The sequence below is a fragment of the Hemicordylus capensis genome, chromosome 8 (assembly GCF_027244095.1).
Source record: "Hemicordylus capensis ecotype Gifberg chromosome 8, rHemCap1.1.pri, whole genome shotgun sequence".
Classification (NCBI taxonomy): domain Eukaryota; kingdom Metazoa; phylum Chordata; class Lepidosauria; order Squamata; family Cordylidae; genus Hemicordylus; species Hemicordylus capensis.
This window is the reverse complement of record NC_069664.1, coordinates 607198-632286: the sequence shown is the minus strand read 5'-3', so window position 1 is coordinate 632286 and position 25089 is coordinate 607198. Positions and strand designations below refer to the sequence as shown.

Genomic DNA, 25089 nt, shown 5'->3' with positions numbered 1-25089 from the left:
TGTGCTGCTGCAACTGAACACAGGAGAGCACGTGTGTCTGCAGAGATCAGAGAGACAAGCATCACAAGTGATGCTAAAAAGAGGTGTCAAAGAGCTGGCCAAGGGGAAAACATCCTTAGCCCTCGCTTTGGCCCTCCTGCTCGCTGCCTTGTCGCTCCCGTTTCTCCATCTGTCTCTCTGGCTGCCAGGATGCCCCTGACAGCCTCGTCAGCTGCCAGCCAGCCTTCCCTTGCGGGGGCATTGGGTGCTGCCAGCCGGTCAGCCAGCCCCCACCCCAGACGCTGGGAGGGAGGGCAGCAGGGGCCACGTGCTGGCTGCTGGGAGGGTGAGCTGCAAAGCCTGGCCACTGGCCTGCCCCCTCTCCGGGGTGAACTTAGGAAGCGGCCATATCCTGAGTCAGACCATCGGTCCATCTGGCTCAGTATTGTCTTCACAGACTGGCAGCGGCTTCTCCAAGGTGGCAGGCAGGAGTCTCTCTCAGCCCTCTCTTGGAGACGTTGCCAGGGAGGGAACGTGGAACCTTCTGCTCTTCCCAGAGTGGCCACATCCCCTGCGGGGAAGATCTTGCAGTGCTCACGCTTCTCGTCTCCCTTTCATATGTGACCAGGGCGGATGCTGCTTAGCTAAGGGGGCCAGTCGGGCTTGCTGCCACCAGACCAGCTCTCCTCTCCCTGGATGCCCCTGGCAGGGTGCTGCAGCTGAGCACCCAGGAGCAACAGGCCTGCCTTGGGGAGAGGAGGCGGCCCTGGGGGTTTGCCAGCCCCCCCTTGGCTCCCACAGCTCACCCCCCCCCACTGCCTCCTGGGGTCCTGGCCCCATGGCTTCTAACTCTGTGCCCTTGCTGAGCTTGTCCCTTGTGGGGAATGATGTGCAATTCATTTGGGGCCGTGAAGGGGTCAGCTGGAGTGGATGCTGAATGTCGGCCAGGGAGTAGGGCAGGGGCCGCTTTCTCAGGACGGCAGCCTTGTTTCTGGAATGTCCCCCTCTGGCCACATTCCTGGGCATGGGGAAGCCAGCTGAGCAGGGGGCCCACTCCCCCCCCGCGACCCTTTTGCAATCTCCACTGCATGGAAGAGTCTTGGGCAGGGAGGGGGCCCTGCTGCAAGACCCCCAACATGAACAACCGACTTAAGGATTGTGGGGCGGACCCCCTGCTGCTGTGTGTCTGGTGCCATCAGGAGAGGGACCGAGAGCTCTGGGTTCCAGTCCTGCTCTCGCCTCTCCGGTGCTGGAGTTGCTTGGGCCCAGATTGCCATTGGCTCCAGGGTCTGCTCAGCCACAGAGCTGGGTCGGCTGCACGCTCACAGCCTAGTATTCCTCACAAGGTTGCTGGGGTGGGGCAAAAGCGGGATAGCCCACAGACCCACCACTCCCCTCCCCCTCCCCGTGGAGGAAGGCCGGCATAAGTGCAATTAATAACGGGGTTATTTTTGGTTTTAGACAATGGATCTCCTGCTACTCCAAACCTGAGGAAGTTCAAGTGTCTTAGAAACAAGATCAAACAACCAAGCAATCCAATGACAAAATTAAAACAAAAGAGGCGAGTTAGCAGAGCAGAGAGAACCCAGCCACGACCCAACCCGTCCTTGCAAAGGTCTGGGGGACCTAAAGCCAGGTCTTTAGCAGAAGAATCCCCCTTGCTCCCCTGGGCAGAGCTGGCAGAGCCTGCCTCGGGGTCCTCTCTCAATGCAAGCAGAGCCCGAGTTCGAGAGCATCGGCTGGGCTCCCTGTTCTTCTTGCGGATGGGCCAGTGGAGGCGGCCACTTGGCTTTCAGAGAAGAGGAGCTCTCCGTGCCCAGCAGGAGAGGCTGTGTGGGCCTTGGCCAAGGAAGCCTCCCTGGCTGGACTGGGAATGGGCAGGCCCCAAGCCCAACAGCGGGGGCCCCCCGAAGGCACTGCCCGCCCGCCCTGGCTGCTTCTGGGGGTCTCCATCTCGTCCCCCGCCCTTGGCTTTTGCACCAGTCTTAAAGTCAACCAACAACAGCCCCGATGAGCCCCGCTTGACAAGGGGAGAGATAAGGCTTCTGTGCTCGGGCGGGAGGCAATTAAGCCTCTGACTCCAGTGCTAATGGACAGAAAGATGAGCTGTAATTGGAGAACCTTTAAATAGAGATTTTTCCACTGTTATCTCAAGTGCAGGACAAAGTCTGAAGAACAGCTGGAGAGAACTGGAGAGAGAAAAAGCATCAGCATCACCCTGATCTAGCAGCCGGCTCCCAGTGAAGCTAATGAGAGCGGAGGGGTGGAAAGGGACAGGGCAGAGGAGGAGACGCTATGCAAAAGGGGGGGGGTCCCAAGGGACGGGCTGCAGAGCAAAACCCCCAGGCAGGAGAGGCTCTGGGTGGGAGGGGCAGCCCTGACCCTGAAGGGACCTGGGCCTGCTGGGATCTGGCCTCCTGATCTCTGAGTCATCTTTCCTCCCTCGAAACCCTCGACTGTGGAGGGGAATCTTCTTTCTCTGGCAGAGGAGATGCTGCAGGTCCTCTGCTGCTTTCCAACTGCACTGCAACGCCCCCCACCCCGGCCCCACCCAGTAAACTGCCCCCCCCACCGGTTACCCCTGCAGAGGAAAGGGGGCTGCCGGCAGAGCCCTTGTGGGGACAGAGGACCATCCTGGCCTGTCAGGCGTGGCTAGCATCTCGGCCCCAGGGGCAGGCTGGGGGGGGGGGCTCCCAAGAGTCACCCCCTGCTGAAGACCTGGAGAAGAGGCCGCCAGTTTCCTTCCAGCAGCCCCTCTGCGATGAAGCGGCCAAAGAGGCCGCAGCTGGCAGCTGGCGCTCAGCAGGGCCTGTGGGAGGTCTGCTTGCCTTGGCCTTCGCCGGGCTTTGTGCCCCCCACCCCCACCCCCTTGCCTCTCCCCTTCACCAAACCCCTCTCTTCGCCTCCCCCCCGCTTCTCTTTGCTTGGCTTCCTTAGTACTGACTTAGAGTCCAAATGCACCCCCATCCCTTCCACCCCACCCCACCCCACGAGGGCCACCAGAGGTTCAAAAAGGAAGCGCAGCGGTGTGCAAGCTTCCACCACCACCCCCGCCAAAATCGAGACAGAGGTTTTTAAGGGCAAAACAGAACTCCGTTGGGGGGGGCAGGAGTGGGGGAAAGGTAAAGCAGTGAGCACCACCCCGCTCTTCAAACTCTCTGCCTCCCAAGTCTGCTTTTCATGGGGGGGAACCCCCCCGAAACTCCTTGGCCCTGCCTCCGGGTATGTGTGTGAGCTGTCTAGCTTGCCTTTGGGTAACTCGGTGGAGGCTAGGAAAGGCCTGGAGGCCACCAGACCATGGCCCCTCACTTCCCTTTGAACACCCCGTGGAAGACGGGAGGGGAGAGGAGCAACAACGCCCCCCCCCCGGCCTCCCTCCCCAGAACCGCCACCCTCTGTGCGGCTTTTCATGTCTCCCTTGCAGCTGCTGAGGTTTCTGACAGACTCTTTGCACTGTGGCTCTGATTGCAGCGGACAGGTTTGAGCTCCCAGAATATAAAACCTTTTGCAAAACCATAACCTCCGCTGAGGGGAAAGTGAAGGAAAAGGCTGGAAAGAGCTGATTTCAGCAGCTGCAGTTGGCTGTATTTTTCATCTGGCATCAGCAAATCAGGACCACAAATAATCTGGTCTTAACATGCTTCGCTGATGATGCTGGCGTGGAAGAATTTCCCATCTTCTACAGAGGCTGTATTTCCACAGCCTCTAGAGTCAGGGAGAGCTTTCTTTCTTCCAAGAGAAATCCACCTCTCTCTCTCCCCCCATTCTCCAGACTCATGGCAAGAAACCTCAGAAGGGGAAGAGGCTCATGTGTGGTGCTGATGGTGGGACCCAGAACTGGAGAGGGTGCCTTGGAGTGGGGATTGCTTTTGGCCCACACCTGCCCCCTCTGCCCCTCTGGGCAACATGTCATTTGTAAGAGACGGGCCTCTGCAACCGCTCCGGAGCAGTCCGGCTTCCTCCTTATACTGTGTAATGAGAAGGGCTTGGAGCAGCTCTTTGGAGGTCCAGGGTTTGGCCTGGGGATGAGGGGGAGAAAGACCGCCGAGGGGCTGCTGGCTGGTGCTCTGGGCAAAGCGGGGAGCAGAGGAATACTTCTCCCTGGGAGGAGGCAGGCCTGCCCCCCCCCCATTTTCACCAACCTGGCTGAGCTTCTGGTCCTGGAGATCAATGGCCAATGGCAGCCTGGCGACCCTCCTGGGAGGTCGCTCCGAGGCATCTGCTCTTGCTGGTCACGATGTCATGGTGATGGTGGGGCTGCAAGGCCGGCTGCCAGATATTTGCAGGGTTACTCTTGGCGGTTCTGCTCGTCAGGCGCTCTGAGAGATAATGGGGGGGGGGGCAGATCGTCGGGGCCCTTGCAAGGAGCACCGTCTGCCCTGGGGAGCAAGAGAGCCCCCCCCTTGCCAGCCTGCCACCCAAGAGGCCGGGAGCTGAACTTGGACGTTTGGACGTTCTGCCATTTTAAAACTTGGGGGGGCTCCTTTTGCCCTTCTTCTCAGTGGGCAGCAGGGATGACTGCAGGGTGAGCCAGTTTGCTTTTCTTCTTTCAAACAGCCCTGTGCTGCTCATAAAGCAGGAGTGTGCTTCTTCCCCAGCAAAGCCCTCTTCTAGGCGGAAAGGTCGGGATGGGGGTGGTGCCCCGCTGGATGTGAAGTGCGGGCGCAGAGGTGGGAGTGCCAGGAATGGCCTCCCTCAGCTTGGAGGCAAATTCCACCACCCCCACCCCACCCTCCTCCTGCCAGGCTGCTCAGCCTTTCGGGGACGGGACATGCACATCTGCGGGGTCACAGAAGGGCTGCAGTGGGGGGCTTCCCGGGAGGGCCGCTCTGTGGGGCAGGCTGGGGCCTGATCCAGCAGGGCTGTCCTTATGTTGGGCTTTGGGGCTGCCCCGGCAGTGATCGCAGCTGGCTCGGAGCTCCCTCCAGAGAGGACTGGATGTCTGTCTTGGGATGCAGAGCCCGTTTCAGCGCAGGCTACCTTGCTCAAGGCTAACCACAATCTTAACACAGTAATAAGTCAATTCTCGCTGAATAATTAAATAGAGAACTTTCATAAGTATTGACTTAACGTGACAGCAAGTCTATACCGACTCGGGTTTGCTTATGTAAAGGCAATCTTCTGTTCGGCTTAGTTAGCAGTTCAATGGGATAGAACATGCCTTCAATTAAAACCCAATGAAGCGTGCCTCTAATTCTCCCCCTCTCTCACCAGGTAATAATAGCCTTGGAACACAGGTGAGGGGATACAGGGAAGAAGACACCTTCCACTGCACTTAACCACAACAAATTGAAAATGGATCTTTAACAGAAAACAATCCACAAGTGCAGTGAGAAAGGGAGGCTGAGCTCGGGGGTTGCGAGTCAGTGGGCCCAATCCCCTGTGGGTTGGGCCCGATCCACCGTGGCATTTGAGCCGTGCAAGGCATGCAGGGATCGTGCCCGTTCTTTTCAGATTGGCTCCTAGCGTTGCAAGCAGTAGCGGCTTATTCTAAGGAGTCGGGGGGGGGCACCAAAGGAGGCGGCTTGGGTGGCTCCTCTCTCCCCTGCCCCATGCAGCTTGCAGGCTGGCCATTCATCCAGTAGAGCTGCATGCTTAACTGTGCAGCTCTACCTGACAAATGGCCAGCCTGCAGGCAGCACAGCTCGCAGGTGGAGGGGGGAGAGGAGGAGCGACCCAAGTGGCCTCCTTTGGTGCCCCTCCAGGCTCCTTAGGATGGAGGATCCCTTGGAGGCCCTCTAGTACAGAAGCCCTTGGCTCTCCCATGGCCAAGCTGTGCTAACTGGCAGACCTCCAGCCTGACAACACTGCCCGTTGTGCCCTACAGGGGAGGGGCAACTCTCCTCCACCCCCCTTCTCTCTGACTCCCCAAAATGTGACCCGGAGGGTCTCCTGATGTCCAACCACAATTAAGCCCATTCGACCGAGTTCCACCTCCTGGGGCAGCAAAGAGCAAGCCTTGGCAGCCCTCTGTGGGGCAGCCTTCCAGCTGCAGGAGGGAGTGCGCCAGGGCAAGCAAGCAAGCAAGCATGTTCCGCAGCTCACACCGGTGAGCCACAGCTCCAGGCCCCCCCCCCCCGAAATACAGGGGCCAGAAAAGTGACCTCCCTTATAGGGCTGCGGCAAGGCTTGGTGAGAGGACGCTGGGAGCTCCACGCATGCGGAGGACTGTGACTCTCTTCCCCGTCAGCAGGTCAGGAAGCAACTGGGTCACTCCAGATTTAGACTCCGACTCATGAGGACTGTGACAAGCATCAAGGGGCAGAGAGAGGCGGTGGCATCTCTTTCCTCGGACGAGCACCAGCGGCTGGTGATGGGGGCCAGGAGGCTGGGCATTTCCTCAAGCCCTGCTGGAGCCTCCCAAGATCTGTCTCGTCCTTGGAGAGAGATGCTGGTCCCCCATCTTGGGACCACAGATGGGAGACGGCAGTTGTGTGTGTGTGTGTGTGATAATCCCCGTCGGGAACTGCTCTCCCTCCCTGTGCTGCCATTCGCTCTTGCAATCAACAACCCACTGGATTCCTTCTCAGACCCTCCAACTTCCACCTTCTCAGGCGCTCTCTTCCCCACTTCGGATTCTGGGACGCCTGGAGTTTTCCTGTGAACAATGGCTTCAATTTCATTCCTCCATAAAAAAGCAGAAATCTCACGCCAAGCCCCTTTGTAGCTGTCTCTAGCTGCTTTGATTGGCTGCAGCTTTTGATTCTCTTCCTCTCTTTGGCTTGTGTTGTGACAGAAAGGGGTGAGCGTGTGAGCATAAGTGCCATTTCCTGGGAACATTCATGATGAAGGCTGGATTTTTGTGGTTCAGAGAGAGAGAGAGGTTTTAACGACTGGCTCTTTAGTCTCCAAATTTGATACAGTAACTTGTCAGAAGCAAACCAGTTTTGGCAAATCAACTCCCAAGAATGCATCGATTCCCACCCACCCTCTGTTTCTTTAAGCACCTCTGGCTGGGAACCATCAGCGTCTGCAGTAGCCTTCCTCTTCCTCCGCTCATAGGGTGGGGAGAGAGAGGGCTGCAGCTTCAGAGGATCCACAGAGGCGTCCAGGCATGTCCCTCCATGTTGCACAGCCTGGCCCCAGGATGTCTTGAACTGGGGTCCCCAGCAGTGGACTCTCTAATTCTGGGTGGGAGTATCAAGGCAGTGTGTGCGCAGCACCATCTGCATTCCAAACGGGGCCTTCTTGATTCTACCTGAGCTGGATCTAAAATTAACTCAGCGGACATCAAAAACCATGTGAGCACATGTACACAGGCCCGCCTTAGAGGGAACACTGGCCCCAGATCTGGGGGGGCAACAACTCCCACCATCTCCAGCCACAATTAAGCCCATAAAGATGGGAGTTTTAGTGCAACAGCATCTGGGAAGCCCTGATCTCGCCTAGGATGCCTGTTTGCTGTGGGGCAATTTGGGCCAGTTCCAGCCCTTGTCAAAAGGGGCCACGGAACGGCTCCACAACTGACCCCTGATCCCAGAAATGCTTGAAGCCCCCCACCCCCATTCCCGAGACTGGAGAGGCTCCTGGAGCTGGGGGAGGGAGTGAACTCCCGGCCACAGATGGGTCTGTCCAAGGAGTCAGGGGGGAGGGAGTCTCTGGCCTGTGCCTGTAGTTGGCCTGACTGCGTCTCTGAGAATGTCCTTCCACGTCCCACCCCTTTGTGACTGTTCTTGGATCCTGCGGCTTGGGAGCCAATAACTCAGGAGCTCTTTATCTCTCTCCAACAACAATGCGATTGTTCAGTAACAATAACTTACGATTGGCAAAAGGGAACAATGCTGAGCAGCATTTTCTCTCATATTTTGAATTCATCTGTTGCTTGGCAGTGCTGACATATTTGTGACATCTTCTTTGCTAAAATGATAACAATGTCTGTGAAGGCCAAACAGAAGGCGGGCGGGCGGGCGGGCGAGGGGTGGGCTGCAGGCCTCTTCCGGGAAATCCCTCCCTTTGAGCCCGAAATGCCTGGCGACACCGTAGGATTGGCCTTCCTGTGGTGAAGGGGGGCAGGGGGCCACATTGAGAGCCGAACGCAGACTCTGCAAGTAGGGCCACCAACTTTAATTTTCTAAAGTTGCTGGTGTCTATCTTGTTTTTTGTTTTTAGAATGTGAGCCCTTTGGGGACAGGGAGCCATCTTATTTATTTATTATTTCTCTGTGTAACCCGCCCTGGGCCATTTTTAGAAGGGTGGTATAGAAATCGAATTAATAATAATAATAATAATAATAATAATAATAATAATAATAATAATATTATTATTATTATTATTATTATTATTATTATTTTCAAGCGTTCTGGCGCCTTGAACTGCATGCCCCCAACCATGTGCAAAGTGCCTTCATTCTCCCAAGGGATATTGAATGTTGTTTTTCGAAAATGTTCTTCAGGCCCCAGTGCCTCGAAGGATGTGCAGAGTACATAGAAAACCCAGAAGTGGCCCCGAGGGCCTTTCCCAGCCCGCCCTGGAGGTGCTGCCAGGCAGTGGGCTCCCAGGGACCTTCTGGGTGCCAAACAGATGCTCTCTGCTCCAGAGCCTCAGCCCTCTTCTCCCCACCCAGAGGGAAGCTGCCATGGCCCTCTCTCCTCCCTGCCAACCAGCTCCAGCCCTTCCGTCCTTCTTATGGTAATTTATTCACCTTCCTGGTCCAAACAAGGCAAATGATAATGGGATGAAACCAATTAAGCAGACACTGCAGCCAATACAGTGGCAAACATATGCAGACCCAAACCCAGACAAGGTGCCTCCTCCAGGGCCAGATTACTGGCCAAAAGCCTGGCGGTGCCCGAGCAGGAGGCGGCAATGGCCTTGCCTCTCTGGCCCCATCCTGCCTGCTGCTGGCCCTGCCCCCCTGCCCCAGCTCTGGCCCTCACTCTGGGACTGCCCTTGGCCACTGAATTAATCCCAATTACCAGCCCCCCTCAATGGAGAAGTGAGGATCTCTGCTAAAAACAGGCTCTAGAGAATGCACCTTGTTTAAGGGGTGCTAAGTGGCAACTCATCAGCTTAAAGTGGTCTCCAGCCTGCTGATTTGTGAGAAGTGGTCTCCAGCGGCTGATTCTCCAGCTCTTCTGCACTCGCTGTATGGTGGCCTTCTTTGACCCTGATGCTCAAATCTTTTGCACATTCCGCATTTACCCAAATTGAAATTAGAAAACTGAAACTGAATTGAAATTAGACGACTCTAATTTAAGGCGACCCCCTTTAAAAATACAAGTTAAATACAGGTTATACTTGTATTTATCTGAAAAGAAGAGGAGACTGAATTGAAGACAACCCCCAATTTCTAACATCAAAGAACTTGGGAAAACCTGGTTTGCATTCATGTGAATCCAATCCACACTGCCCCTCAACAGTATCCTCTTTCCAAGCCTTCCCGGGGCTGGTTTTCCTGGCTGGTGACTCCATGTTTCTCCATGTTTCAAGTCAGACCCCTCTCAAGCCCACTCTTGAAAATGGCCGCATCCTTCAACAGGTGCAGGGTGTGTGTGGGGTGGTGGGGTGGGGAGGGGTCAGGCTCATCAGCATGACTGGCGTTCTTGGTTTGCCAAGGAGAGAGAGAGAGTCCCCGGGAATCCCAGCCAAGGCAAGTTGCAGCCCTTGAGTTTCTCCAGAAGGAAAAGACATTTGTGTGACAAATTAATCAAAGAAGAAGCAGCAGCTTTAATTTGGAAACTCAGCCCTGGCAGAGGGGCGTCTGGAGGGGACTTCTCCCCTCTGCCTTCATCTGTTCTTATTTATACCTTTATCCACGTATTTCAGGAAAGAAACCCAACCAAGCTGGACTTCTCTTCTCCTCTCCCCTCCCTCCAGTTTTCCAGAAGTGCAGCCAGCCAGGCCTGACAGGCCCGCCTGCCCCCGGAACTGGGAGGGGCAGCCTGGCACACAGTGCCACCGGACCCCCAGGATTTGGCCCGGACTCTCTTTGCTGAGGCGCTTAAAAGAGAGAAATCTGAGAAGTTGTGGGACAGTTCCAGGAAGGTTTATTCCTGGCAGTTACATCTCATCCATGAACCATGAATTCATTGTGTCTCAGGGAAGGAGCGGCATCTGGCTGGGATATTATGAGCAGATTACCAGCTGGCTTGTCATGTATTATGAAAAGAATAACATTTGCCTTGGAGGATGCTACAAGGCAGGAGCAGGACCCCTGGGAGGGCAGTGGCACATTTCGAGCAGAGCTGGCCATGAACTGGCCACACTTCTGCAGGGCGATGCATGAGCCTCTGATCCTGGCATGGTGGGGTGTGTGTGTGAGGAACTGAACTTTGGCCCTTTGCTACCTGCCTGGTGGATGAATCGTAGGGACATAAATCGCCTTTTCCATTTGGACTGCCTTGTAATTTATTCCAGCTGGAATACTGTTTATTCATTCCATGCATCTTTTAGTTTATGGTGGGCAGTGGTTTTTAGCCAAGAGCTCATAATGCATAATTCAGCCCACCTGTCTGTAGGACTCTTGGCAAGACAGAAGGACTCGGACTTGGTCCTGGTGGCAACAGACCGTCGCTGCGCCTGGGATTTATGGAGCCTTCGCCTCCTCCTTGGAAGTGCCGACTCAGTGCGTGGCAGCGGCTGTGAAAAAGGCCAATTCCGTGCTAGGGATCATTAGGAAGGGGAATGAAAATAAAACTGCCAATATCATCATGCCCTTATACAAATCGATACTGCGGCCACATTTGGAGTACTGTGTATAGTCTTGGTCATCATATCTCAAAAGGGACATTGTAGAACTGGAAAAAGTACAAAAGAGGGCAACCAAGATGATCAGGGGTCTGGAGCACCTTCCTGATGAGGCAAGGCTACAGCATCTGGGGCTTACCTGTGGACGTGGGGATGGCTACAGCCTGGGTGGCTTTAAGAGGGGCTTGGATAAATTCGTGGATTACCGGTCTATATCAATAGCTACTAGTTGGAGGGCTATAGGCCACCTCCTCCAGCCTCAAAGGCAGGAAGCCTCTGAGTACCAGTTGCAGGGGAGCAACAGCAGGAGAGAGAGAATGCCATCAACTCCTGCCTGTAGGCTTCTAGAGGCATCTGGTGCGGGGCCACAGTGGGAAACAGGGTGCTGGACTAGATGGGCCTCCCTGGGCCTGATCCAGCAGCAGGGCTGTCCTTCTGTTCTTACTGGCAGATCATCAGACAGACTCCTGGCGTGCGCCTTGCAGAGAGCTGTTCTTGAAGCCTGTCTGGACATGGTCCAGGCAGCACCTGATGGAGCCCTGGGGCTGGATCCTGCCATACTGACTTTCCATTAGTCACACTGACACCCAGTTGCCTTCTGGAGCCTCCTGGTTTGGGACTGGGAGACCAAAGAGAGGGGAGGCCCTGTTCTGTGCCATCCTGCCCTCTGATGGTCAGATTCAGGGGAAGTGGGAGAAGGCTTCCTTGCCCTGGGAGACCTGCTTGGCTCCTCCGTGGGGAGTGACTATGGAGTGACTATGGAGATTTATATACTGCTTTTCAACCCAAGTCCTCAACATGGTTAGGCAGGAGATCAAATCAACCTTCATGTTAAAGTGCCTGTTGCAGTCTACCTAGTAATCTTTCATGTTGTGTTGTTGAAAAGTTTGTTGCATTGAGGGATCCTGTAGAAACTTTGTGAGGTGGGAGTGAGAAAGGAAAAGGGAGAAGGAGGAGAAAATGGAGTAGTTGCTGAATACCTCTTTAGTTAAATCTACTTAAGTTTTCTTTGTATGAGGGAAGCAGGTATGAAACAATGTCTTTCGTGGAAGGACTGGTGGATCTCCCTTCCTCTGGTTTCCTGTGGTTTGGCAGCTATTGGCTGTTTTGCCTCGAAAGGCTTATTGGAGACCTTGACTGTAAGCCACTCAGAGGCTCCCAGGGAGTGTAAAGAAGTGGAGGCTGGACATGAGGCCGGGGGCTCTGCGACCCTGGATAGTGGGGCGGGCTTCTTCCTGCCTCGGTTTCTCTTCTGGCCTTGGAGGAGAATGGCTGAATGGCCCGTGGCCCATTTGGATATGCCAGCCCAGTTTGAAAGTGTGTGGGAAGGTGACGAGTTCCAGGGCCGCTCACTGGGGGAAGAGCCGCCCCTGGGCCTCATGGCTGCCAGCCCCACGGCTCGGCCTTCTAGGGCTGTCAACCCAGGTGGTGGTAAATGCTGGGGAAGGGGGGGGAGGCGGCAGAGGCGGCCGAGATGCACGTCACCCCCCCCCCTCAGCCTGTCAGGGCCCATCTCCATCAACATGCCTCCTCACACCCAGCACTGAGGCCCAGGGCTGGTAGTGGGGTGTGTGTGTGTGTGTGTGTGTGGCTGCCACCTTTCCGTGCCCCTGGACCCTGGATGGGCAGCATCCTGTCAGCGGGATGCCAACGGGCATTTGTGGCCACCCTGCGGCTCCGGCTCCGGCCGTGCCCTCTCAGCTTCCTGGCTTGGCCTTCCTGCTTGTGGGCTGACTGCTGTGGGGAGAAGCAGGATGCTGGCCTGGGTGGGCCCCCTTGGCAGCCGGGCTTGGCTTCTGCTCTCTGGCCCTCAGCAGCTCACCCCTCCGTCCACAGGGCTCCAGAGGTGGACTCCCTTTCCCAGTCCGGGAGGGCGGCTGGTGCCCACTGCCGGGGAGGCCTTGGGTCATCCTGGAGAGCTGGCTTGTGCCTGCTTGGGCCAGTGAGGGAGCCAGAGAATCCCGGGTTTCTCACACGGCTTCTCTTGGAGGGAAGAGCAGGGCTGGGCAGGGGAAGGACGGTGCTGGGTCAGTTCCAGGCCCTGGACCCGGACCCCCCGCGAGAGACTAGCTCGCTCTCGCCGTCCTCCTGGGGGGATGCCCTGCAGTGACAGCAGCCGCCGCCGCCGCCTCCTCTCTGGGCAGGGCCATGTCAGTCAGTTCTGCAGGAGCGCCTGCCTGGCCGGCCCCTGCCAAAGGGCAGGAAGGAAGCCCTCCAACCAAGGCAGTGCGCCAAGGCCTGGGCTTTGCTAGCTTGTCCCCGTCTTGTGGGGTGCTCTGGATGCAAAGCGGGCCCCTTTCCTGCCTGCTTGTTTGTTCCTCACTTGGAAAGGGGACAGGCAGCTGAAGGTGGGGCGGGGCGGGGTGTGTGTGTCTGATCTCTGTCGGTGGAGCTGGGCATGGATCTGGGAAAGGTGTCGTGTCAAACGATGTAGAGGACAGAGAGAGTTGGGTGAGAGGCGACAGTGTCTGGACTGGCGTGGCCAGGAGGAGGCGGAGCGGCCCTTTCGTTATCTTGTGGACAGTCGTAATCTGGAACTGTTGGGGTTTCCTCCTCAATTGGCCTGCAGCTCAGCTCGCCTGCCCCCCCCGTCAGAGGAGGATCCTGGCCACGGAGGGCCTCTGTGCTGGGGGGTCTGTCCACCCGGAAGAGGCCAGAACCAGCCGATGGAAACAAGTCTGTTTCCTTGCTCAGTTGCTCATGTCCAAAAGAAGGCAAAGTTGGGAGCAGCCAGGGTTGCTCTTCTCAAGGCTGGGGGGACCTGCTGCTTCCACAAACAGCTGCCTGCACAGGGTGGAGTCTTGTGGAGTGGGGTTCTCAACCTGGGGTCCCCAGAGGTGGTTAGACTACAACGCCCATCAACCCCAGCCACAACGGCCAGTGGCTAAAGGAAGTCCTTTCCCACATAGCATATCATTACTCTGTCGAATTCTCTGCCACTGGATGTGGTGACGGCCTTTAGCTTGGATGGCTTTAAAAAGGGCTTGGACAAATTCATGGAGGACAGGCTTATCAGTGGCTACTAGTCTGGTGGCTATCGGCCACCTCCAGCCTCAGGGGCAAGATGCCTCTGAACAGCAGTTGCAGGGGAGCGACAGCAGGAGAGGGCGTGCACTTACCTCTTGCCTGTGGGCTTCTCAGAGGCATCTGGTGGGCCATTGTGGGAAACAGGAGGCTGGACTAGATGGGCTTCCTTGGGCTGGATCCAGCAGGGCTGCTCTTCTGTTTTTTCCTTTCCTGTCCTCCAGAAACCTCCCCCACCTGCTGTGTCCTAGAGTGCTCAAGGGTTATGATGAGGCTGCTCGTTTCTTCTTTGGATGTTTTAGTCTGATGCTCTTTGTTGTTGATGATTGTGTAGATGCTATAAACAGTTATGGAATTGTGTCATGTATACTGTAAATATTTTCAAATAAATACTTGTCTAGGGAGGAGTCTGGGTTCTGGAGAGTGGGAAAGATCTCCTTGTCCCTTTCCTCCCATTCCTGCTCCCTGTAGAGTGCCAGTTGTTTGAACCCCATGGTATGTGTATCAGAGGTGCTGGGGCCCTCTCCGTTAGGGGCACATGCAGGCCACTCTGCCCATTCCCCTTCTCCGTTGGGACCCTTGACTCACTGAACACAGGTTCTTGCAAAGCTGGCTTTAAAAAACACACCATTTTCTTTTTCTTTACTCTCTCTCTCTCTGTCTGTCTATCCATGCAGACACCCTTTGAGTAAGCAGACCCCATGACGTTATTGGAGGGGTGTCCCTCTCTCACTTCCAAATGGGTAGGCATGGGATTAGGACCAGAGGGGACAATGTCCATCCGGCCTGCGCAGGTTCCCCCCTTCCAAACCACCTTGAGTGTTCCGTCAGACCTCCTCAGGTCCTCGTAAGTTGCACCAGTTGCTTCCTTGCAGGATGCACTGCCAGAGGTGGCTTCCTCCCGTCACACAAGGGCTCATCTTTGTCCATGCTGCTGCTGCTGCTGTGCAAAAGAAGCCGGCTGCCTTTTGCCCCTTGCAGATTTCTTGCTCATGGGTTTCCTGGGCACGTTGACTTCCCCCCTCCCCACTCCTCCATTTCCTGTGATCAGAAATGTTTGGAAACACCATCATTCCTTCCTTTAAGAAATACAACACAATTTCCACCCTTTTATTTTTTATCCATTCTGATGGCTTTAGGCAACCAGTGCTGGATAATTCATCTCTGGCTGTAGAAAAGTGACATTTAATTAACAAGTGAGCAAAATAAAATACGAAAGTCCTCGGAGATGCATCCTTTGCAAATAAACAAGGACTTCTTTGTCCTGAAAAATGAGCAGCCATTGTGTTGCAGAGGCAGCAGGCCTGCCCCCGGCCAGCAGCAGCCTTCTGGGTGGCGGGCCAGGCCGTGGCCGTGGCCTGCTGCCGCCTCTTGTGCTGCCCTGGGCAGGAGACCCTCTCCCGGGCTGTGAGGGAGAAGAGGAGGAGGAGCCCCCTCGGAAAGGCACCCTCGGGTGTGCTGCTGAGGGTGTGTTGCCCGGTGTGTGGACCCGTGCAGAGCTCAGCAGCACCTGGTGACCACAGCCAGCAGGAGGGCATCAGCCACAGCAGCCCCTCTGGGCAAGGCCTCCTTGTTTTCTGGCCTCCCACAGGCTTGCTTTGCAATGGAGGTGCTTGGCTGGGAGGGAGCAGGTGCCAAAGGAGCCCTTCCCCTCTTCCCCCCAATGATTTCTCCGCTTGGACGTTCAGGTAGAAACGAGCCGTTTCCTGTGACCATGGAAAGTGGCTGGATCCCACCGAGTGGCTGGGCTGACTCCGGCATCCTGTTTCTCCCGGTGGCCGAGCAGATGCCCCAGTGAGGAGGCCCAGAAGCCGGGCTGGAGGGCAGGCACTCCCTCTCCGGCTTTGGGTCTTCGGGGCTTGCTGAGGATCTTCGGATCATTCATACTAGTATTACTTGCCTGGCCCTTCTTTTTGAGAGCTCAGGTTAGGGGTCCCCCCCACAACAACCCTGTGAGGTAGGAGGGAGAGAGGGAGATGACAGCCAGGGTCATCCAGTGAGCTTTCTGGCTGAGTGGAGATTTGAACCCAAGTCTCCCCAGTTCAGATCTTGTGTCTGATGGTTCTGCTTGTTTCTGCAGTTATTGCAGTTATTGATTTTTTATTCTTGCTTTTAATATGTATTGTGGAATTAAAAAAACAACCCATGTTAGTTGCCTTGGGAATCTATAGACCGAAAGGCAGGATAAATGTATTTCAATAAAGAAATGGAAGCATATCAACTGCATGGGCGACCCCCCACCCCCCGCCTCTCCAGTCAGGAATGACACTCAGCCCTGTGGCAGGTCAGACTTGGCTGCAGGAGGAGGAGGAGGAGGCCACCCACTGATGGCAGGTGAGGGCGATGGCAAGTAAGGGCGATGGGGAGTGAGGGCAGCAGGCAGCGTGAACAACTAAGCAGACCTTCCCACAAGAAATGCCAAAATAGCACCGGAGGTGGTTCAGTGTTGTTGGAAAGATTTCTGCAAAGTGTGAGTTGTTCCAGCCAGGCTCTAGCTTCTCTGGCTGACACACTTCACGCCTCTGTGGGTCAGATCTCTCTGGCAGCCTGTCACAGGGTGTGAAGTCCAGTGAAAGCCAAGAGCCCTAAAGGGGGCAGGGGCGGGTGGGGGGGCAGCACTGAGGAGGATGGAGACTACGCTGCCGCCCCCCCCCCCCCCCGTGCCTCTCTCACCCGGCTGGCCGGTTCTCTCTCTCTCTCTCTCTCTCTCCTTTCTTAGTAGGCATCTTTTTTAAAAAAGAACCCTCCTCTGTTGTCTCTTGTGACCAGGTCAAGGCTGGCCGACTTCCACGCAAACTGCCAGGCCTCCTTCCAGTCGCCCACCAGCTGCCCTGAGGACAACTATCAGGCTTGTCTGGGCTCCTACGCAGGCCTCATCGGTGAGTCGGGGGCTGCTGGAGCTGCAGCCGGTGGGCCGCTCGGGGCGTTCTGGGCTCCTGCCCCATTCTCTCTGGGGCGTTAGAGGCATGTCTGGGGTCTTCTCCCTAAGAGGGCAGGTACGTTAGTGGAGCGGAGGAGGACACCTGAGGCCCAAGAAGAAGCCAGTGGGGGGTGGCATCGGGGAGCTTCCTTGAGACCCCCCCCGCCCAGGACAAGGATGCAGGTTTCCAGGGCGATGGGTGGGGGGGGGAGGACGGCCAGCGACCCTTCTGTGCGCTTCTCTCTGTCCTGTCCTTGCTGAGCTGTTTCCAGGACGGCCTGAGTGGAGCCCCCTTTAGTCCTGACCCCCGAGGGCCTGCCCTTCCCTGGCTGCTGCCACCACAGAAGGGCCACATCTTGTCTGGCGTGGCCTCTCTTGCTGGGGGGTGGTGGAGAAGAGCTTTGCCACTCCCCATGGTCATCCAGGAGGAGGAGGGGGGGTCTGAACAACACAGTGGGGAGGGGGCCCTCTCTGGGACGCCGGAGGACCCCTCCTTTGTCGTTTGGTTCATCCCCCAAGGCTTGAGTGTTATATGGCCCGTTTCTCAGTTAAATGGAAAAAGACGTTCAGAGTGGCTGAGGAGACTGGAAAGATGTCAGTACCAAACCCATCTGGTGGAGAAAACCCTTCCCAGGGAGAGTCACTCAAAAGCAGTCTCCGCAGAAACCCCCTCCTGCTTCTCACCGGCCAGGGAGCCCCGAAACCAACCTGGTCCCCAAATGCCCCCCCCCCCGGCTCAAGTCAGAAGAGCCTCCCAGGGAAGGGCAGGGCAGGGAAGGGCTGGCCTGCCACACGTGGGTGTGGGAGGGTGGAGAAGGCGCTCTGGGATGGCCTGCCGGGCTCCCAGTCCCCCCCCCCCCCCCCCGCCGGGCCAAAGCGAGACTTCCGAAATGGAGGTGGCCGGGCTGCAGGGCCTCCAAGCCCCTCGGCAAGAGGACGCTTTTGAGCGCCTGGACAGTGTGGAGAGGAGGGGTGGGCACGGAGGGCGCTGCTGCTGCCGCTGGAGACCGGCCCAGGCTGGGGAGGGGGTGCCTTTCTCCTCTGGGGATGGCTGGCCTCCCCCCAGCCCGGCTCTTCGCCTTCCCGGACAGGCTTCGACATGACGCCCAACTACGTGGATGCGAGCACCACCAGCCTCACCGTGTCCCCGTCCTGCTCCTGCCGAGGCAGTGGCAACCTGGAGGAGGAATGCGAGAAGTTCCTGAGAGACTTCACAGAAAACCCCTGTCTCAGTAAGGTGCCAGGTTGCTCCCCGAGCAGGAGGGGAGGGGACCCCGAGGGAGCCCGCGAGGGGGCCCTCAGACCCCCCCCATCTCTGTTGTGTCACGGAAGGAGAGGCGGGGGGGCTCTTCCTTCAGAGATGCTGCCTTTTCACTCCCTTCCCCGGCATTCCAATGTGGTGGAAGAGGGAGCGATTGGAACCTGCGGGGGGGGGGGTGGATGTACCCTGCTTGGAAGGCAAATGCCAGAAGCTGCCTTCCACTAAGTCAGAGCAAAGGCCCAGCTCTGGCCGGCAGCAGCTCTCGAACGGCTCAGCCAGAGGGACGTCCTTCCCAGCCCTGCTGCTGCTGCCGCCGCCTGAGATGCTCTCTCTCTCCCTCCCTCCCTCCTGCCCAGGAAACGCGATCCAGGCCTTTGGCAATGGCACAGACCTCACCCCCATCCGGCCCTCGCCCCCCATCACCATGCCCCCCACCATGAAGAATAGCCCCCCATCGACAAATGAGGTCAGCGTGTACAACCGGAGCGTGGTCACCACATGCACCTCCGTCCAGGTAAGGCCACTGCAAAGGGAGCCCGGAGCCCGGGAGGCATTTCTGCCAGGCCAGGCCAGGCACCCCCCCCCCCACAGGGCTGTGATGTCCAGGGGGCCCCCCAGTCTCTCTTCCTGGGGTGCCCTTGGAGGCCCCCCAGCCGTTCCATTCCCTCCGGCCTGGATGGAGTGGCAGCTGCAGACTCTGCTGCCCCAGGAGGTTCTTCTTCTTCTTTGGGGTCCGCGAATTCTTCTTTGCAGTCCACCCGGAGGAGGTCAGGTCCCTTCTGCTCCTAGGAGAATCACGTCCTTGGAAGAGCCACTTGGGAATTAAGATTGCAATCTGTGGGGACGGCAGCAGCTTCCCTCTCCGCCCCGGGGGTGTTGGGGGGCAAGCCTTGGCAGTGCCTGGAGAGCTGGATCTTCCATTGTTCAGCGCCTGGAAGGAGCAGGAAGCCGCCCCAGAGCCAGCGAGGACACCAGCAGCGTCCTTTGGGCCTGGTCAAGTGGCAGTCCGGAGAGGCCAAGCCAGGGGGTGGGTCACCCTAACCCTTGGTGCCCCCCACCTCTGGCTGCGGCGAGTTCTCCGGGGAGCCCTTCCTGCTGCCTGCGGCCTGGTTGGCCACTGGGATCCCCTTGTCTCATCCCAGCAAGCAGACGCAGAGGCAGCAATGTCACCCTTGGGCAGCCTCTAATTAGATCCGGCATGCCTGAGAAATTACATCTTCTGTTTCTCGTTACCACCGCGTGAGACAATCAGCAGCTCAATTTCATGCTAGAGTTGCAGCGCATCAGGGGCTCAGCGCTGCCTTTGCGGGCACCTCCACCGCCCTCCGTAGCAGAATCGGTCCCCTCCTAAATGGCAAGCCGTGGGGTGGGGCTGGGGGGAATCGAACACCATTCTCGCCATTAGCACATCTCCTGCCCCGTTGGCTGCCTGATTCATGGCCTGCCACGGAAACGGGGACGTTTATTACCGGAACCTGTTATCCGGGCGCTCCACTGGGCCGCGGCTGCTCCAGCAAAGGCCCCTCCACAAGGCTCCTGTGCAGAAGGACAGGCTCCCAGCCCCCCCCCCCCGGCCAGAGTCAACTCCCCCTCCTGCCCCTGTGCACGCGCGGGCGGTCCTCGCCCTGCTCTCTTGATGGCGGGCTGGGAGGCGAGTCTGTCCGGGTGGGAGAAGAACCTCTGCAGCCTCCGGCTCGGCAGGTGCCAGTCTTGGGGGGTGGAAAAGGGTCATCGGGGAGGGGGGCTGAGGGTAAGGGGGGCAGCGATGGCTGGTGCCACACACCGCACAGGAGCCTGCATTGGTGTGGGTAGAAGAATGGCCACCCCCAGTGTGATCCTGGCAGTCACAGAGAGGGAGATGCACACGCACCCCGGAAATGGGAGGGGTGGCGGCAGAATCCTCTCCTAAACCACCTTGACTGTGGTCGCACCAGGGGGCTTATCTGGCCTTGAGGGTCTGCACCCGTGTCCTTCACGGCAGGGCCCCGGAGCCACCAGCAGCTGCCCCCAACCCTCAGGGTGGCCGCCTGGCAAATGTTTTGTGAGCCCTGCGCAAAGCTTCAGCCAAAGCACCAGTGGGGCTCCATCTAGGGAAGCGGAGCCCTCTTGGGCGCTAGGGACGTCTGGGAAGTGAAGGCCCCAAGACCCGTTGGGACAGCCCCTAAAACAGGACCTCCCAGCAGCCACAGGGACAAACCAAGGAGCCGCCTGATCACGCGTCTGGACAATGCAGGTCCCGACACAGGCAGCAGGCAAGCTGCTGGAGGAGGCCTCTCCCTGGGCGGGGAGTTCCACAGCCTGGGCACCACTGCTGAGAAGGCCTTTCCTTCTATCCCTCCTTCCCCGCCGACACCCTCCGTACTTGGAAGACTGCTGTGGCTGACTGCTCACGAGGGGCAGGTCCAGGGGCCGCGATGAGGCTCCCTTGGGCTCCGGGGTCGTTGTGTGCTGGCCCTGAACTGAAGGGCCCAGAGAACCCCAGATTTGGCCCTCCCTTCTTGGCTGGACGATTCAATGCCCCCACCCCCGGCAACCTTATTTTAGCAGAGGCAGGAATTACTCTAGAAATGGGGTAAAGGGGTGCAAAGGGGTAGCGAAGAACCTTATTAGGGTAGCAGGGAATTTGTTATCTATAAAAAATGTGTGTGTTTGGATGGATAGATGGATAGATAGTTTTCTCTCTCTCTCTCTCTCTCTCTCTCTCTCTCTCTCTCTCCACACACACAAGCACATACACACGCATTATATACTTATAGAGGTAAGGAAATTAACATAATTGGGGTAATTCAAGAATCTCCTCCGGACCTGGCTGCACTGACTTCTGCAGCTTGTTCTGGGGTGAAGGAATGAGTGAGTGAGTGAGTGAGTGAGGCTTCTTTAAACAACAGAGGCCTTTAAAAATCCTTCATGCAAGCGATAGGAACCGAAGACACAATGCCTGTATTGTCTGACACTTTGCTCTCAAGTTCCACTGGGTGGGGGTGAGGGTGCCCCTTGGAGTCTCCCCAGCCCAGAGGTCTGTCCATTGATGGAGAATGCGCATGTGCTACAGGCCTGTGCTACATGCGCATGTGCTACAGGCCTCTCTCCTGTTCCTTTCCCTCAAATGTGGGAATCTCTGCTTCCCCTGCAAACCTCCTCCCCTGACAGTTGCACTGTGTGACAGACAGGCACGCAGAAAGACGGGATGTTTAAACAAGCCGCCGGCATCCCAGCCCTGCCCGCTTCCCTCCTCAGTGCAGGGGCCTTGTAATTGCAGGCATGTGAGGAGCATTGCCAATGGGCCCAGTGCCCTTCTGCAGCCGACTGCGCAAGGGGAGCGGAAACGGCAGGCGCTGAGCTCCCACGGAGCGAGGGGGCCGGGCCGAAGGCACACCACTCAAGGGGGCAGCATGTGGACGGGGGCTCAGAAGCAGCCCGATTCTGCTGCCGAAGGCAATGCGACCCACAGTGGGATTCTCAAGGGAGGCAACCTGCCCTCCTCTCACCCCCCCCATCCTGCAGCTGTGCCAAAGCCTTCCCTCCCCCGAATCAAGGTTGCTTGGATGTCCAATAGCATCTGATGAACAATGTCTGAGTCTCTTGGGGAGCCGGAGAAGGACCTCCATCTTGTAGGATTTAGTGAGGTGGTCTTGACACTGACGTTTATCTCGGAGTTCATACCGGGGAGGGGGGCACGCAGGGGCGTAGCTGGGCCGCACCCCCCCCCCCGACAAGCATTTCTGCCTGGCCGCCCACTTTGACCCAGCGAGGGGGTGATGCGCCTGCTGAGCAAGCCAACCCTGGCCGCTGGGCTTCCCAAGGGTCCTCCCCCCAGCAGGACGAGGAGGGAAGGGTTGCCCCCTCCTTGCTGGGCCTTCTGCGCTCTGGAGAACCTGGCTGGTGGGTGCCAGGGGCCGGGAGGTGCCAGGGGCCGGGAGGGGCTCTCTGCCACCCAGGGCCTTCAGCAGCTAGGCCAGGCACCCTGCTCCAGGCCCCCCCCCAGGGAAGAGCAAGGGGGGTGGGGTCTGGGGCCCCTCTTGGCCGCGATGGGGAGGCGTGTTCTCCTCGGTGTCCTCCTCGACTCTTTGCCCCCCCCCCCCGAATAATGGAGGCCGGATGGCTTTCCCGAAGGAGCTCTGGGAGACGGGGTGGGGGGAGCGCTCCTCAGGAAAGGCCACTGAGGACAGCAAGCAAGCGCTCGAGGAACGCGCCTCTCCTGCTCTCTCTCTCTCCCCCCCCCCGCAGGAACAGGGACCGAAGCGAAACAAGTCCAAAGAGGAGAGTCTCTGCCTCTCAGAGGTAGGTGGTCCGTCTCCATGGCAACTGAAGTGGGGCCTCGTCCAAGTGGGCTGGACAGCACCTTCCGCCCCACCTTCTCCCAATGCGCTGACGGGTCCTTGTGGGGTGGCAGATTGACAGCCTTGCTGGAAGGCACCCGCCCCGCCTGCCGGGGCTTCCAGTATGGTTGAGCCAGCAGGGAAGAGGCACACCGGCCACCCAGTGGCATCTTCTGCTGGGGGCCGGATCCAGTTCACGAGGTGCAAAGACAGAGAGCAGGGAAGGATCTCGGGCCCCAGGCTGTCCCCAGCGGTGGCGGCCTGTGGTTCTGGCTGCAGAAGCGGGTGACACCCTGTCGCCGCTCTGGGGGTGGCCCAGGGACCACACTGGAGCCTAAGAGGACCACAGAGCCCAGGGATCTCAGCCTTGTTTAGAACAGCAGCCTTGCAAGGTAGGCCAGTGTCATTGCCTCCCCTTGCAGAGAGTGGCAGGGGCAGGTCGTGAGTTGCTGGCTGAGGTGAGAGTGGAACCAGCAGCTTCTCTGCACTCGGTGCTGCTGGCGCATGAAGCTCGGCGTGTGGCTGCTGTGCTCTCGTGCAGCCCTTCTCTGCATGCCCCTGGTCATGTGTCATGTCATAGCCCCTGGTGGCGCAGTGGTAAAACTGCCGCCCTGTCACCAGAAGGTTGCAAGTTCGATCCTGACCAGGGGCTCAAGGTTGACTCAGCCTTCCATCCTTCCGAGGTCGGTAAAATGAGTCCCCAGAATGTTGGGGGCAATATGCTAAGATCATTGTAAACCGCTTAGAGAGCTCCGGCTATAGAGCGGTATATACATGTAAGTGCTATTGCTATTGCTATGTGCAAGTGCAGCGGTGTTTGCCCTGGTGCTGCAAGCAGAGTCAGGGAAGCAAGCCCCAGAGCTCGTGCAGCCAGACCCAGCGCAGGGCCCCGGTGCAAGTGCAGCGTTTCTCAGGCAGGAGGTCAGCCATGGGGCCTCCGATCGCAGCCTGGGGGTCCGGGTGAGGATCACAGCCATGCCCTGACCCTGGGTGCTGCCGAGTCACAGTCACTTCCAGCCCTGCAAAGCAGCGAGGGAGGGCCAGTGCTGAGCGACATGCGTGGCCACCAAGCCAGCCCTGTTGCTCCCCAGGGCTGCGGGGCTTCCTCTTGGCCCGGAAGGACAGGGGCGGCCTTTTCAGGCCAAGATCAGGCCAAGTCAGGGCTACAGGCCTGGGCTGACTCTTCCTCTCCCCCCCCCCGCCCCGGCTTTTCCTGACAGAAACTTGTGACCACAGACCTTCCAGAGCAGACGACCTTGACTGCGGAGGGTTCCGGCAGCCGGCACTGGATCACAGGCACCCTTTCTGCTCTCCCTTTCTTCCTGGTGAAAGTGGCATTATAAAACAAGAAGAGTGGGGTGAGGCTGCCCGTGGCGGGGGGGGCCCCAGTGAAACAAACTCTCTGTCTTTCTCACACACACACACACACACACACACACACACCCGCCTCCCCCAAGAGCCCTCCTTTGGCGCCTTTCAAGAAGCCACCATGAATGCGGTTTGCTGACGCTCCTGCCAGACGCTGCGGCTCAGCGAGGAGGAGGACAGCCATGCAGAGGGACTCCTGAACTGCCGCCGCGAAGCTTCCCAGCCTGGGAATTCTGCCTAATTGACTGGCCCATTTGTTCTGCCGGCAAAGTGTCCCCGAAGGGGCGTCTGAGGCTCCTGCTGGGCTGAAGGGCACCTTCCACAGGGATCCCGCCCAGGCGGGTTCAGGAAAACGGCATCGGCCTTGGGAAGCAGCCGGAGAATTCCGCGGAGACGGAGACTGCACAGGGCGATGTGGCGGAGCGTGGCCAGTGAGCCAGATAGCCGTGCCACTCTGCGGGACACAGGGCAGCCAGCCTCCCCCAGCCCAGCCCCCGGACCGGCCTCTCTTCCTTGCTTGAGAGCCGTCTCCCTTCTACACGAGCCAAGCCCGGCTTCCGCTGTCCTCGGAGGACCCGCGAGGTGTCTTACTTTCTCCTCTTGAAGCAGAAGGTGCGGAGGTGCTTGTGCCGCCGAGGTGGAAAGGAAGGAGCGTCGAGGTCTGGGGGGAGCCTCCTTCCTTCCTGGGCAATGGCGATCCTCAGGGTGGCCATCCTGGCAGTGACCATAGCCGGGCCACAGCCAAGGAGGTGATCTTCCTGCCAATCATTCTGGTCCTCCCATTTTCTAGGATTTTCATGTCAGCAAAAGAGGCCCCCCCCCGCCCGCCCCACTATAAGGTTGTCCCAGTATTATGCCCTTTGGGCGGCTGTTTTTTCCTTTGGGGTCCTGGTTGGATGGAACATCCCTGGGTGACAGCCACTGTACGGCCCTCTCCTTGGATTATATACATCTCTAGAGTATGTATATAGTGAGAGAAACCTGTATCTTCCTAGACGTGTGTATATACATAACCATATACCAAATGGCTTTCTGTTTCCTTTCCTGTTTTTTTTTTAATGATGAAAACAAGAAGGACAAAACTAACAAGATGTATTATTGCAAAGTTTATTTTTTTTAAACAATGTCTCCCACCGGGGTGGGCTCCCCTCCTACTGCCCCAGACAAAAGCCCCCCTAGCCCTGCGGCTGCTGGGGGTTGGGGCAGGGGGGGGGGCAGCTGCTGGGACGCTTCGCCCATTGCGCCAATAAACATGCCGAGAAGCCAACGGTGGTGGTCTGCTCTTTCGCTTACGGCCCGCCCCCTGCAAGCAGCACCCTCGGCCTGCGGGGGGAGGAGGAGCAAAGCTGCAGCCAGAGGCTCTCCGGGCGCCTTCGGGGGGAGTCAGCCGCGGCCCTGGCCCTGCCGCCTGCCACAGGGATTCCGAGCGAGGGGAGGATTCACGCTTCGGGAGGGGCCCTCTTTGCATGCAGGCCGCAGGTCCCTGGCAGCAGCCCCTCCAGGGAGGGCTGGAAAAGAGCGCCGGGTGGTGG

General features: G+C 57.9%; 1 protein-coding gene across 1 annotated transcript in view; it reads left to right on the top strand.

Annotated features, from left to right (window-relative positions):
- GFRA2 (GDNF family receptor alpha 2) overlaps window positions 1–24824 on the top strand; it is a 59806-nt gene extending 34982 nt beyond the window's left edge. The window contains exons 5-9 of the mRNA XM_053270303.1: window positions 16459–16568; window positions 17701–17841; window positions 18227–18384; window positions 22098–22151; window positions 23410–24824. Of these exons, the coding sequence (XP_053126278.1) occupies window positions 16459–16568; window positions 17701–17841; window positions 18227–18384; window positions 22098–22151; window positions 23410–23532 (586 nt within the window). The 3' untranslated portion in view covers window positions 23533–24824. The remainder of the gene's footprint in view (window positions 1–16458; window positions 16569–17700; window positions 17842–18226; window positions 18385–22097; window positions 22152–23409) is intronic.
- The last annotated feature ends 265 nt before the right edge of the window (window positions 24825–25089 follow it).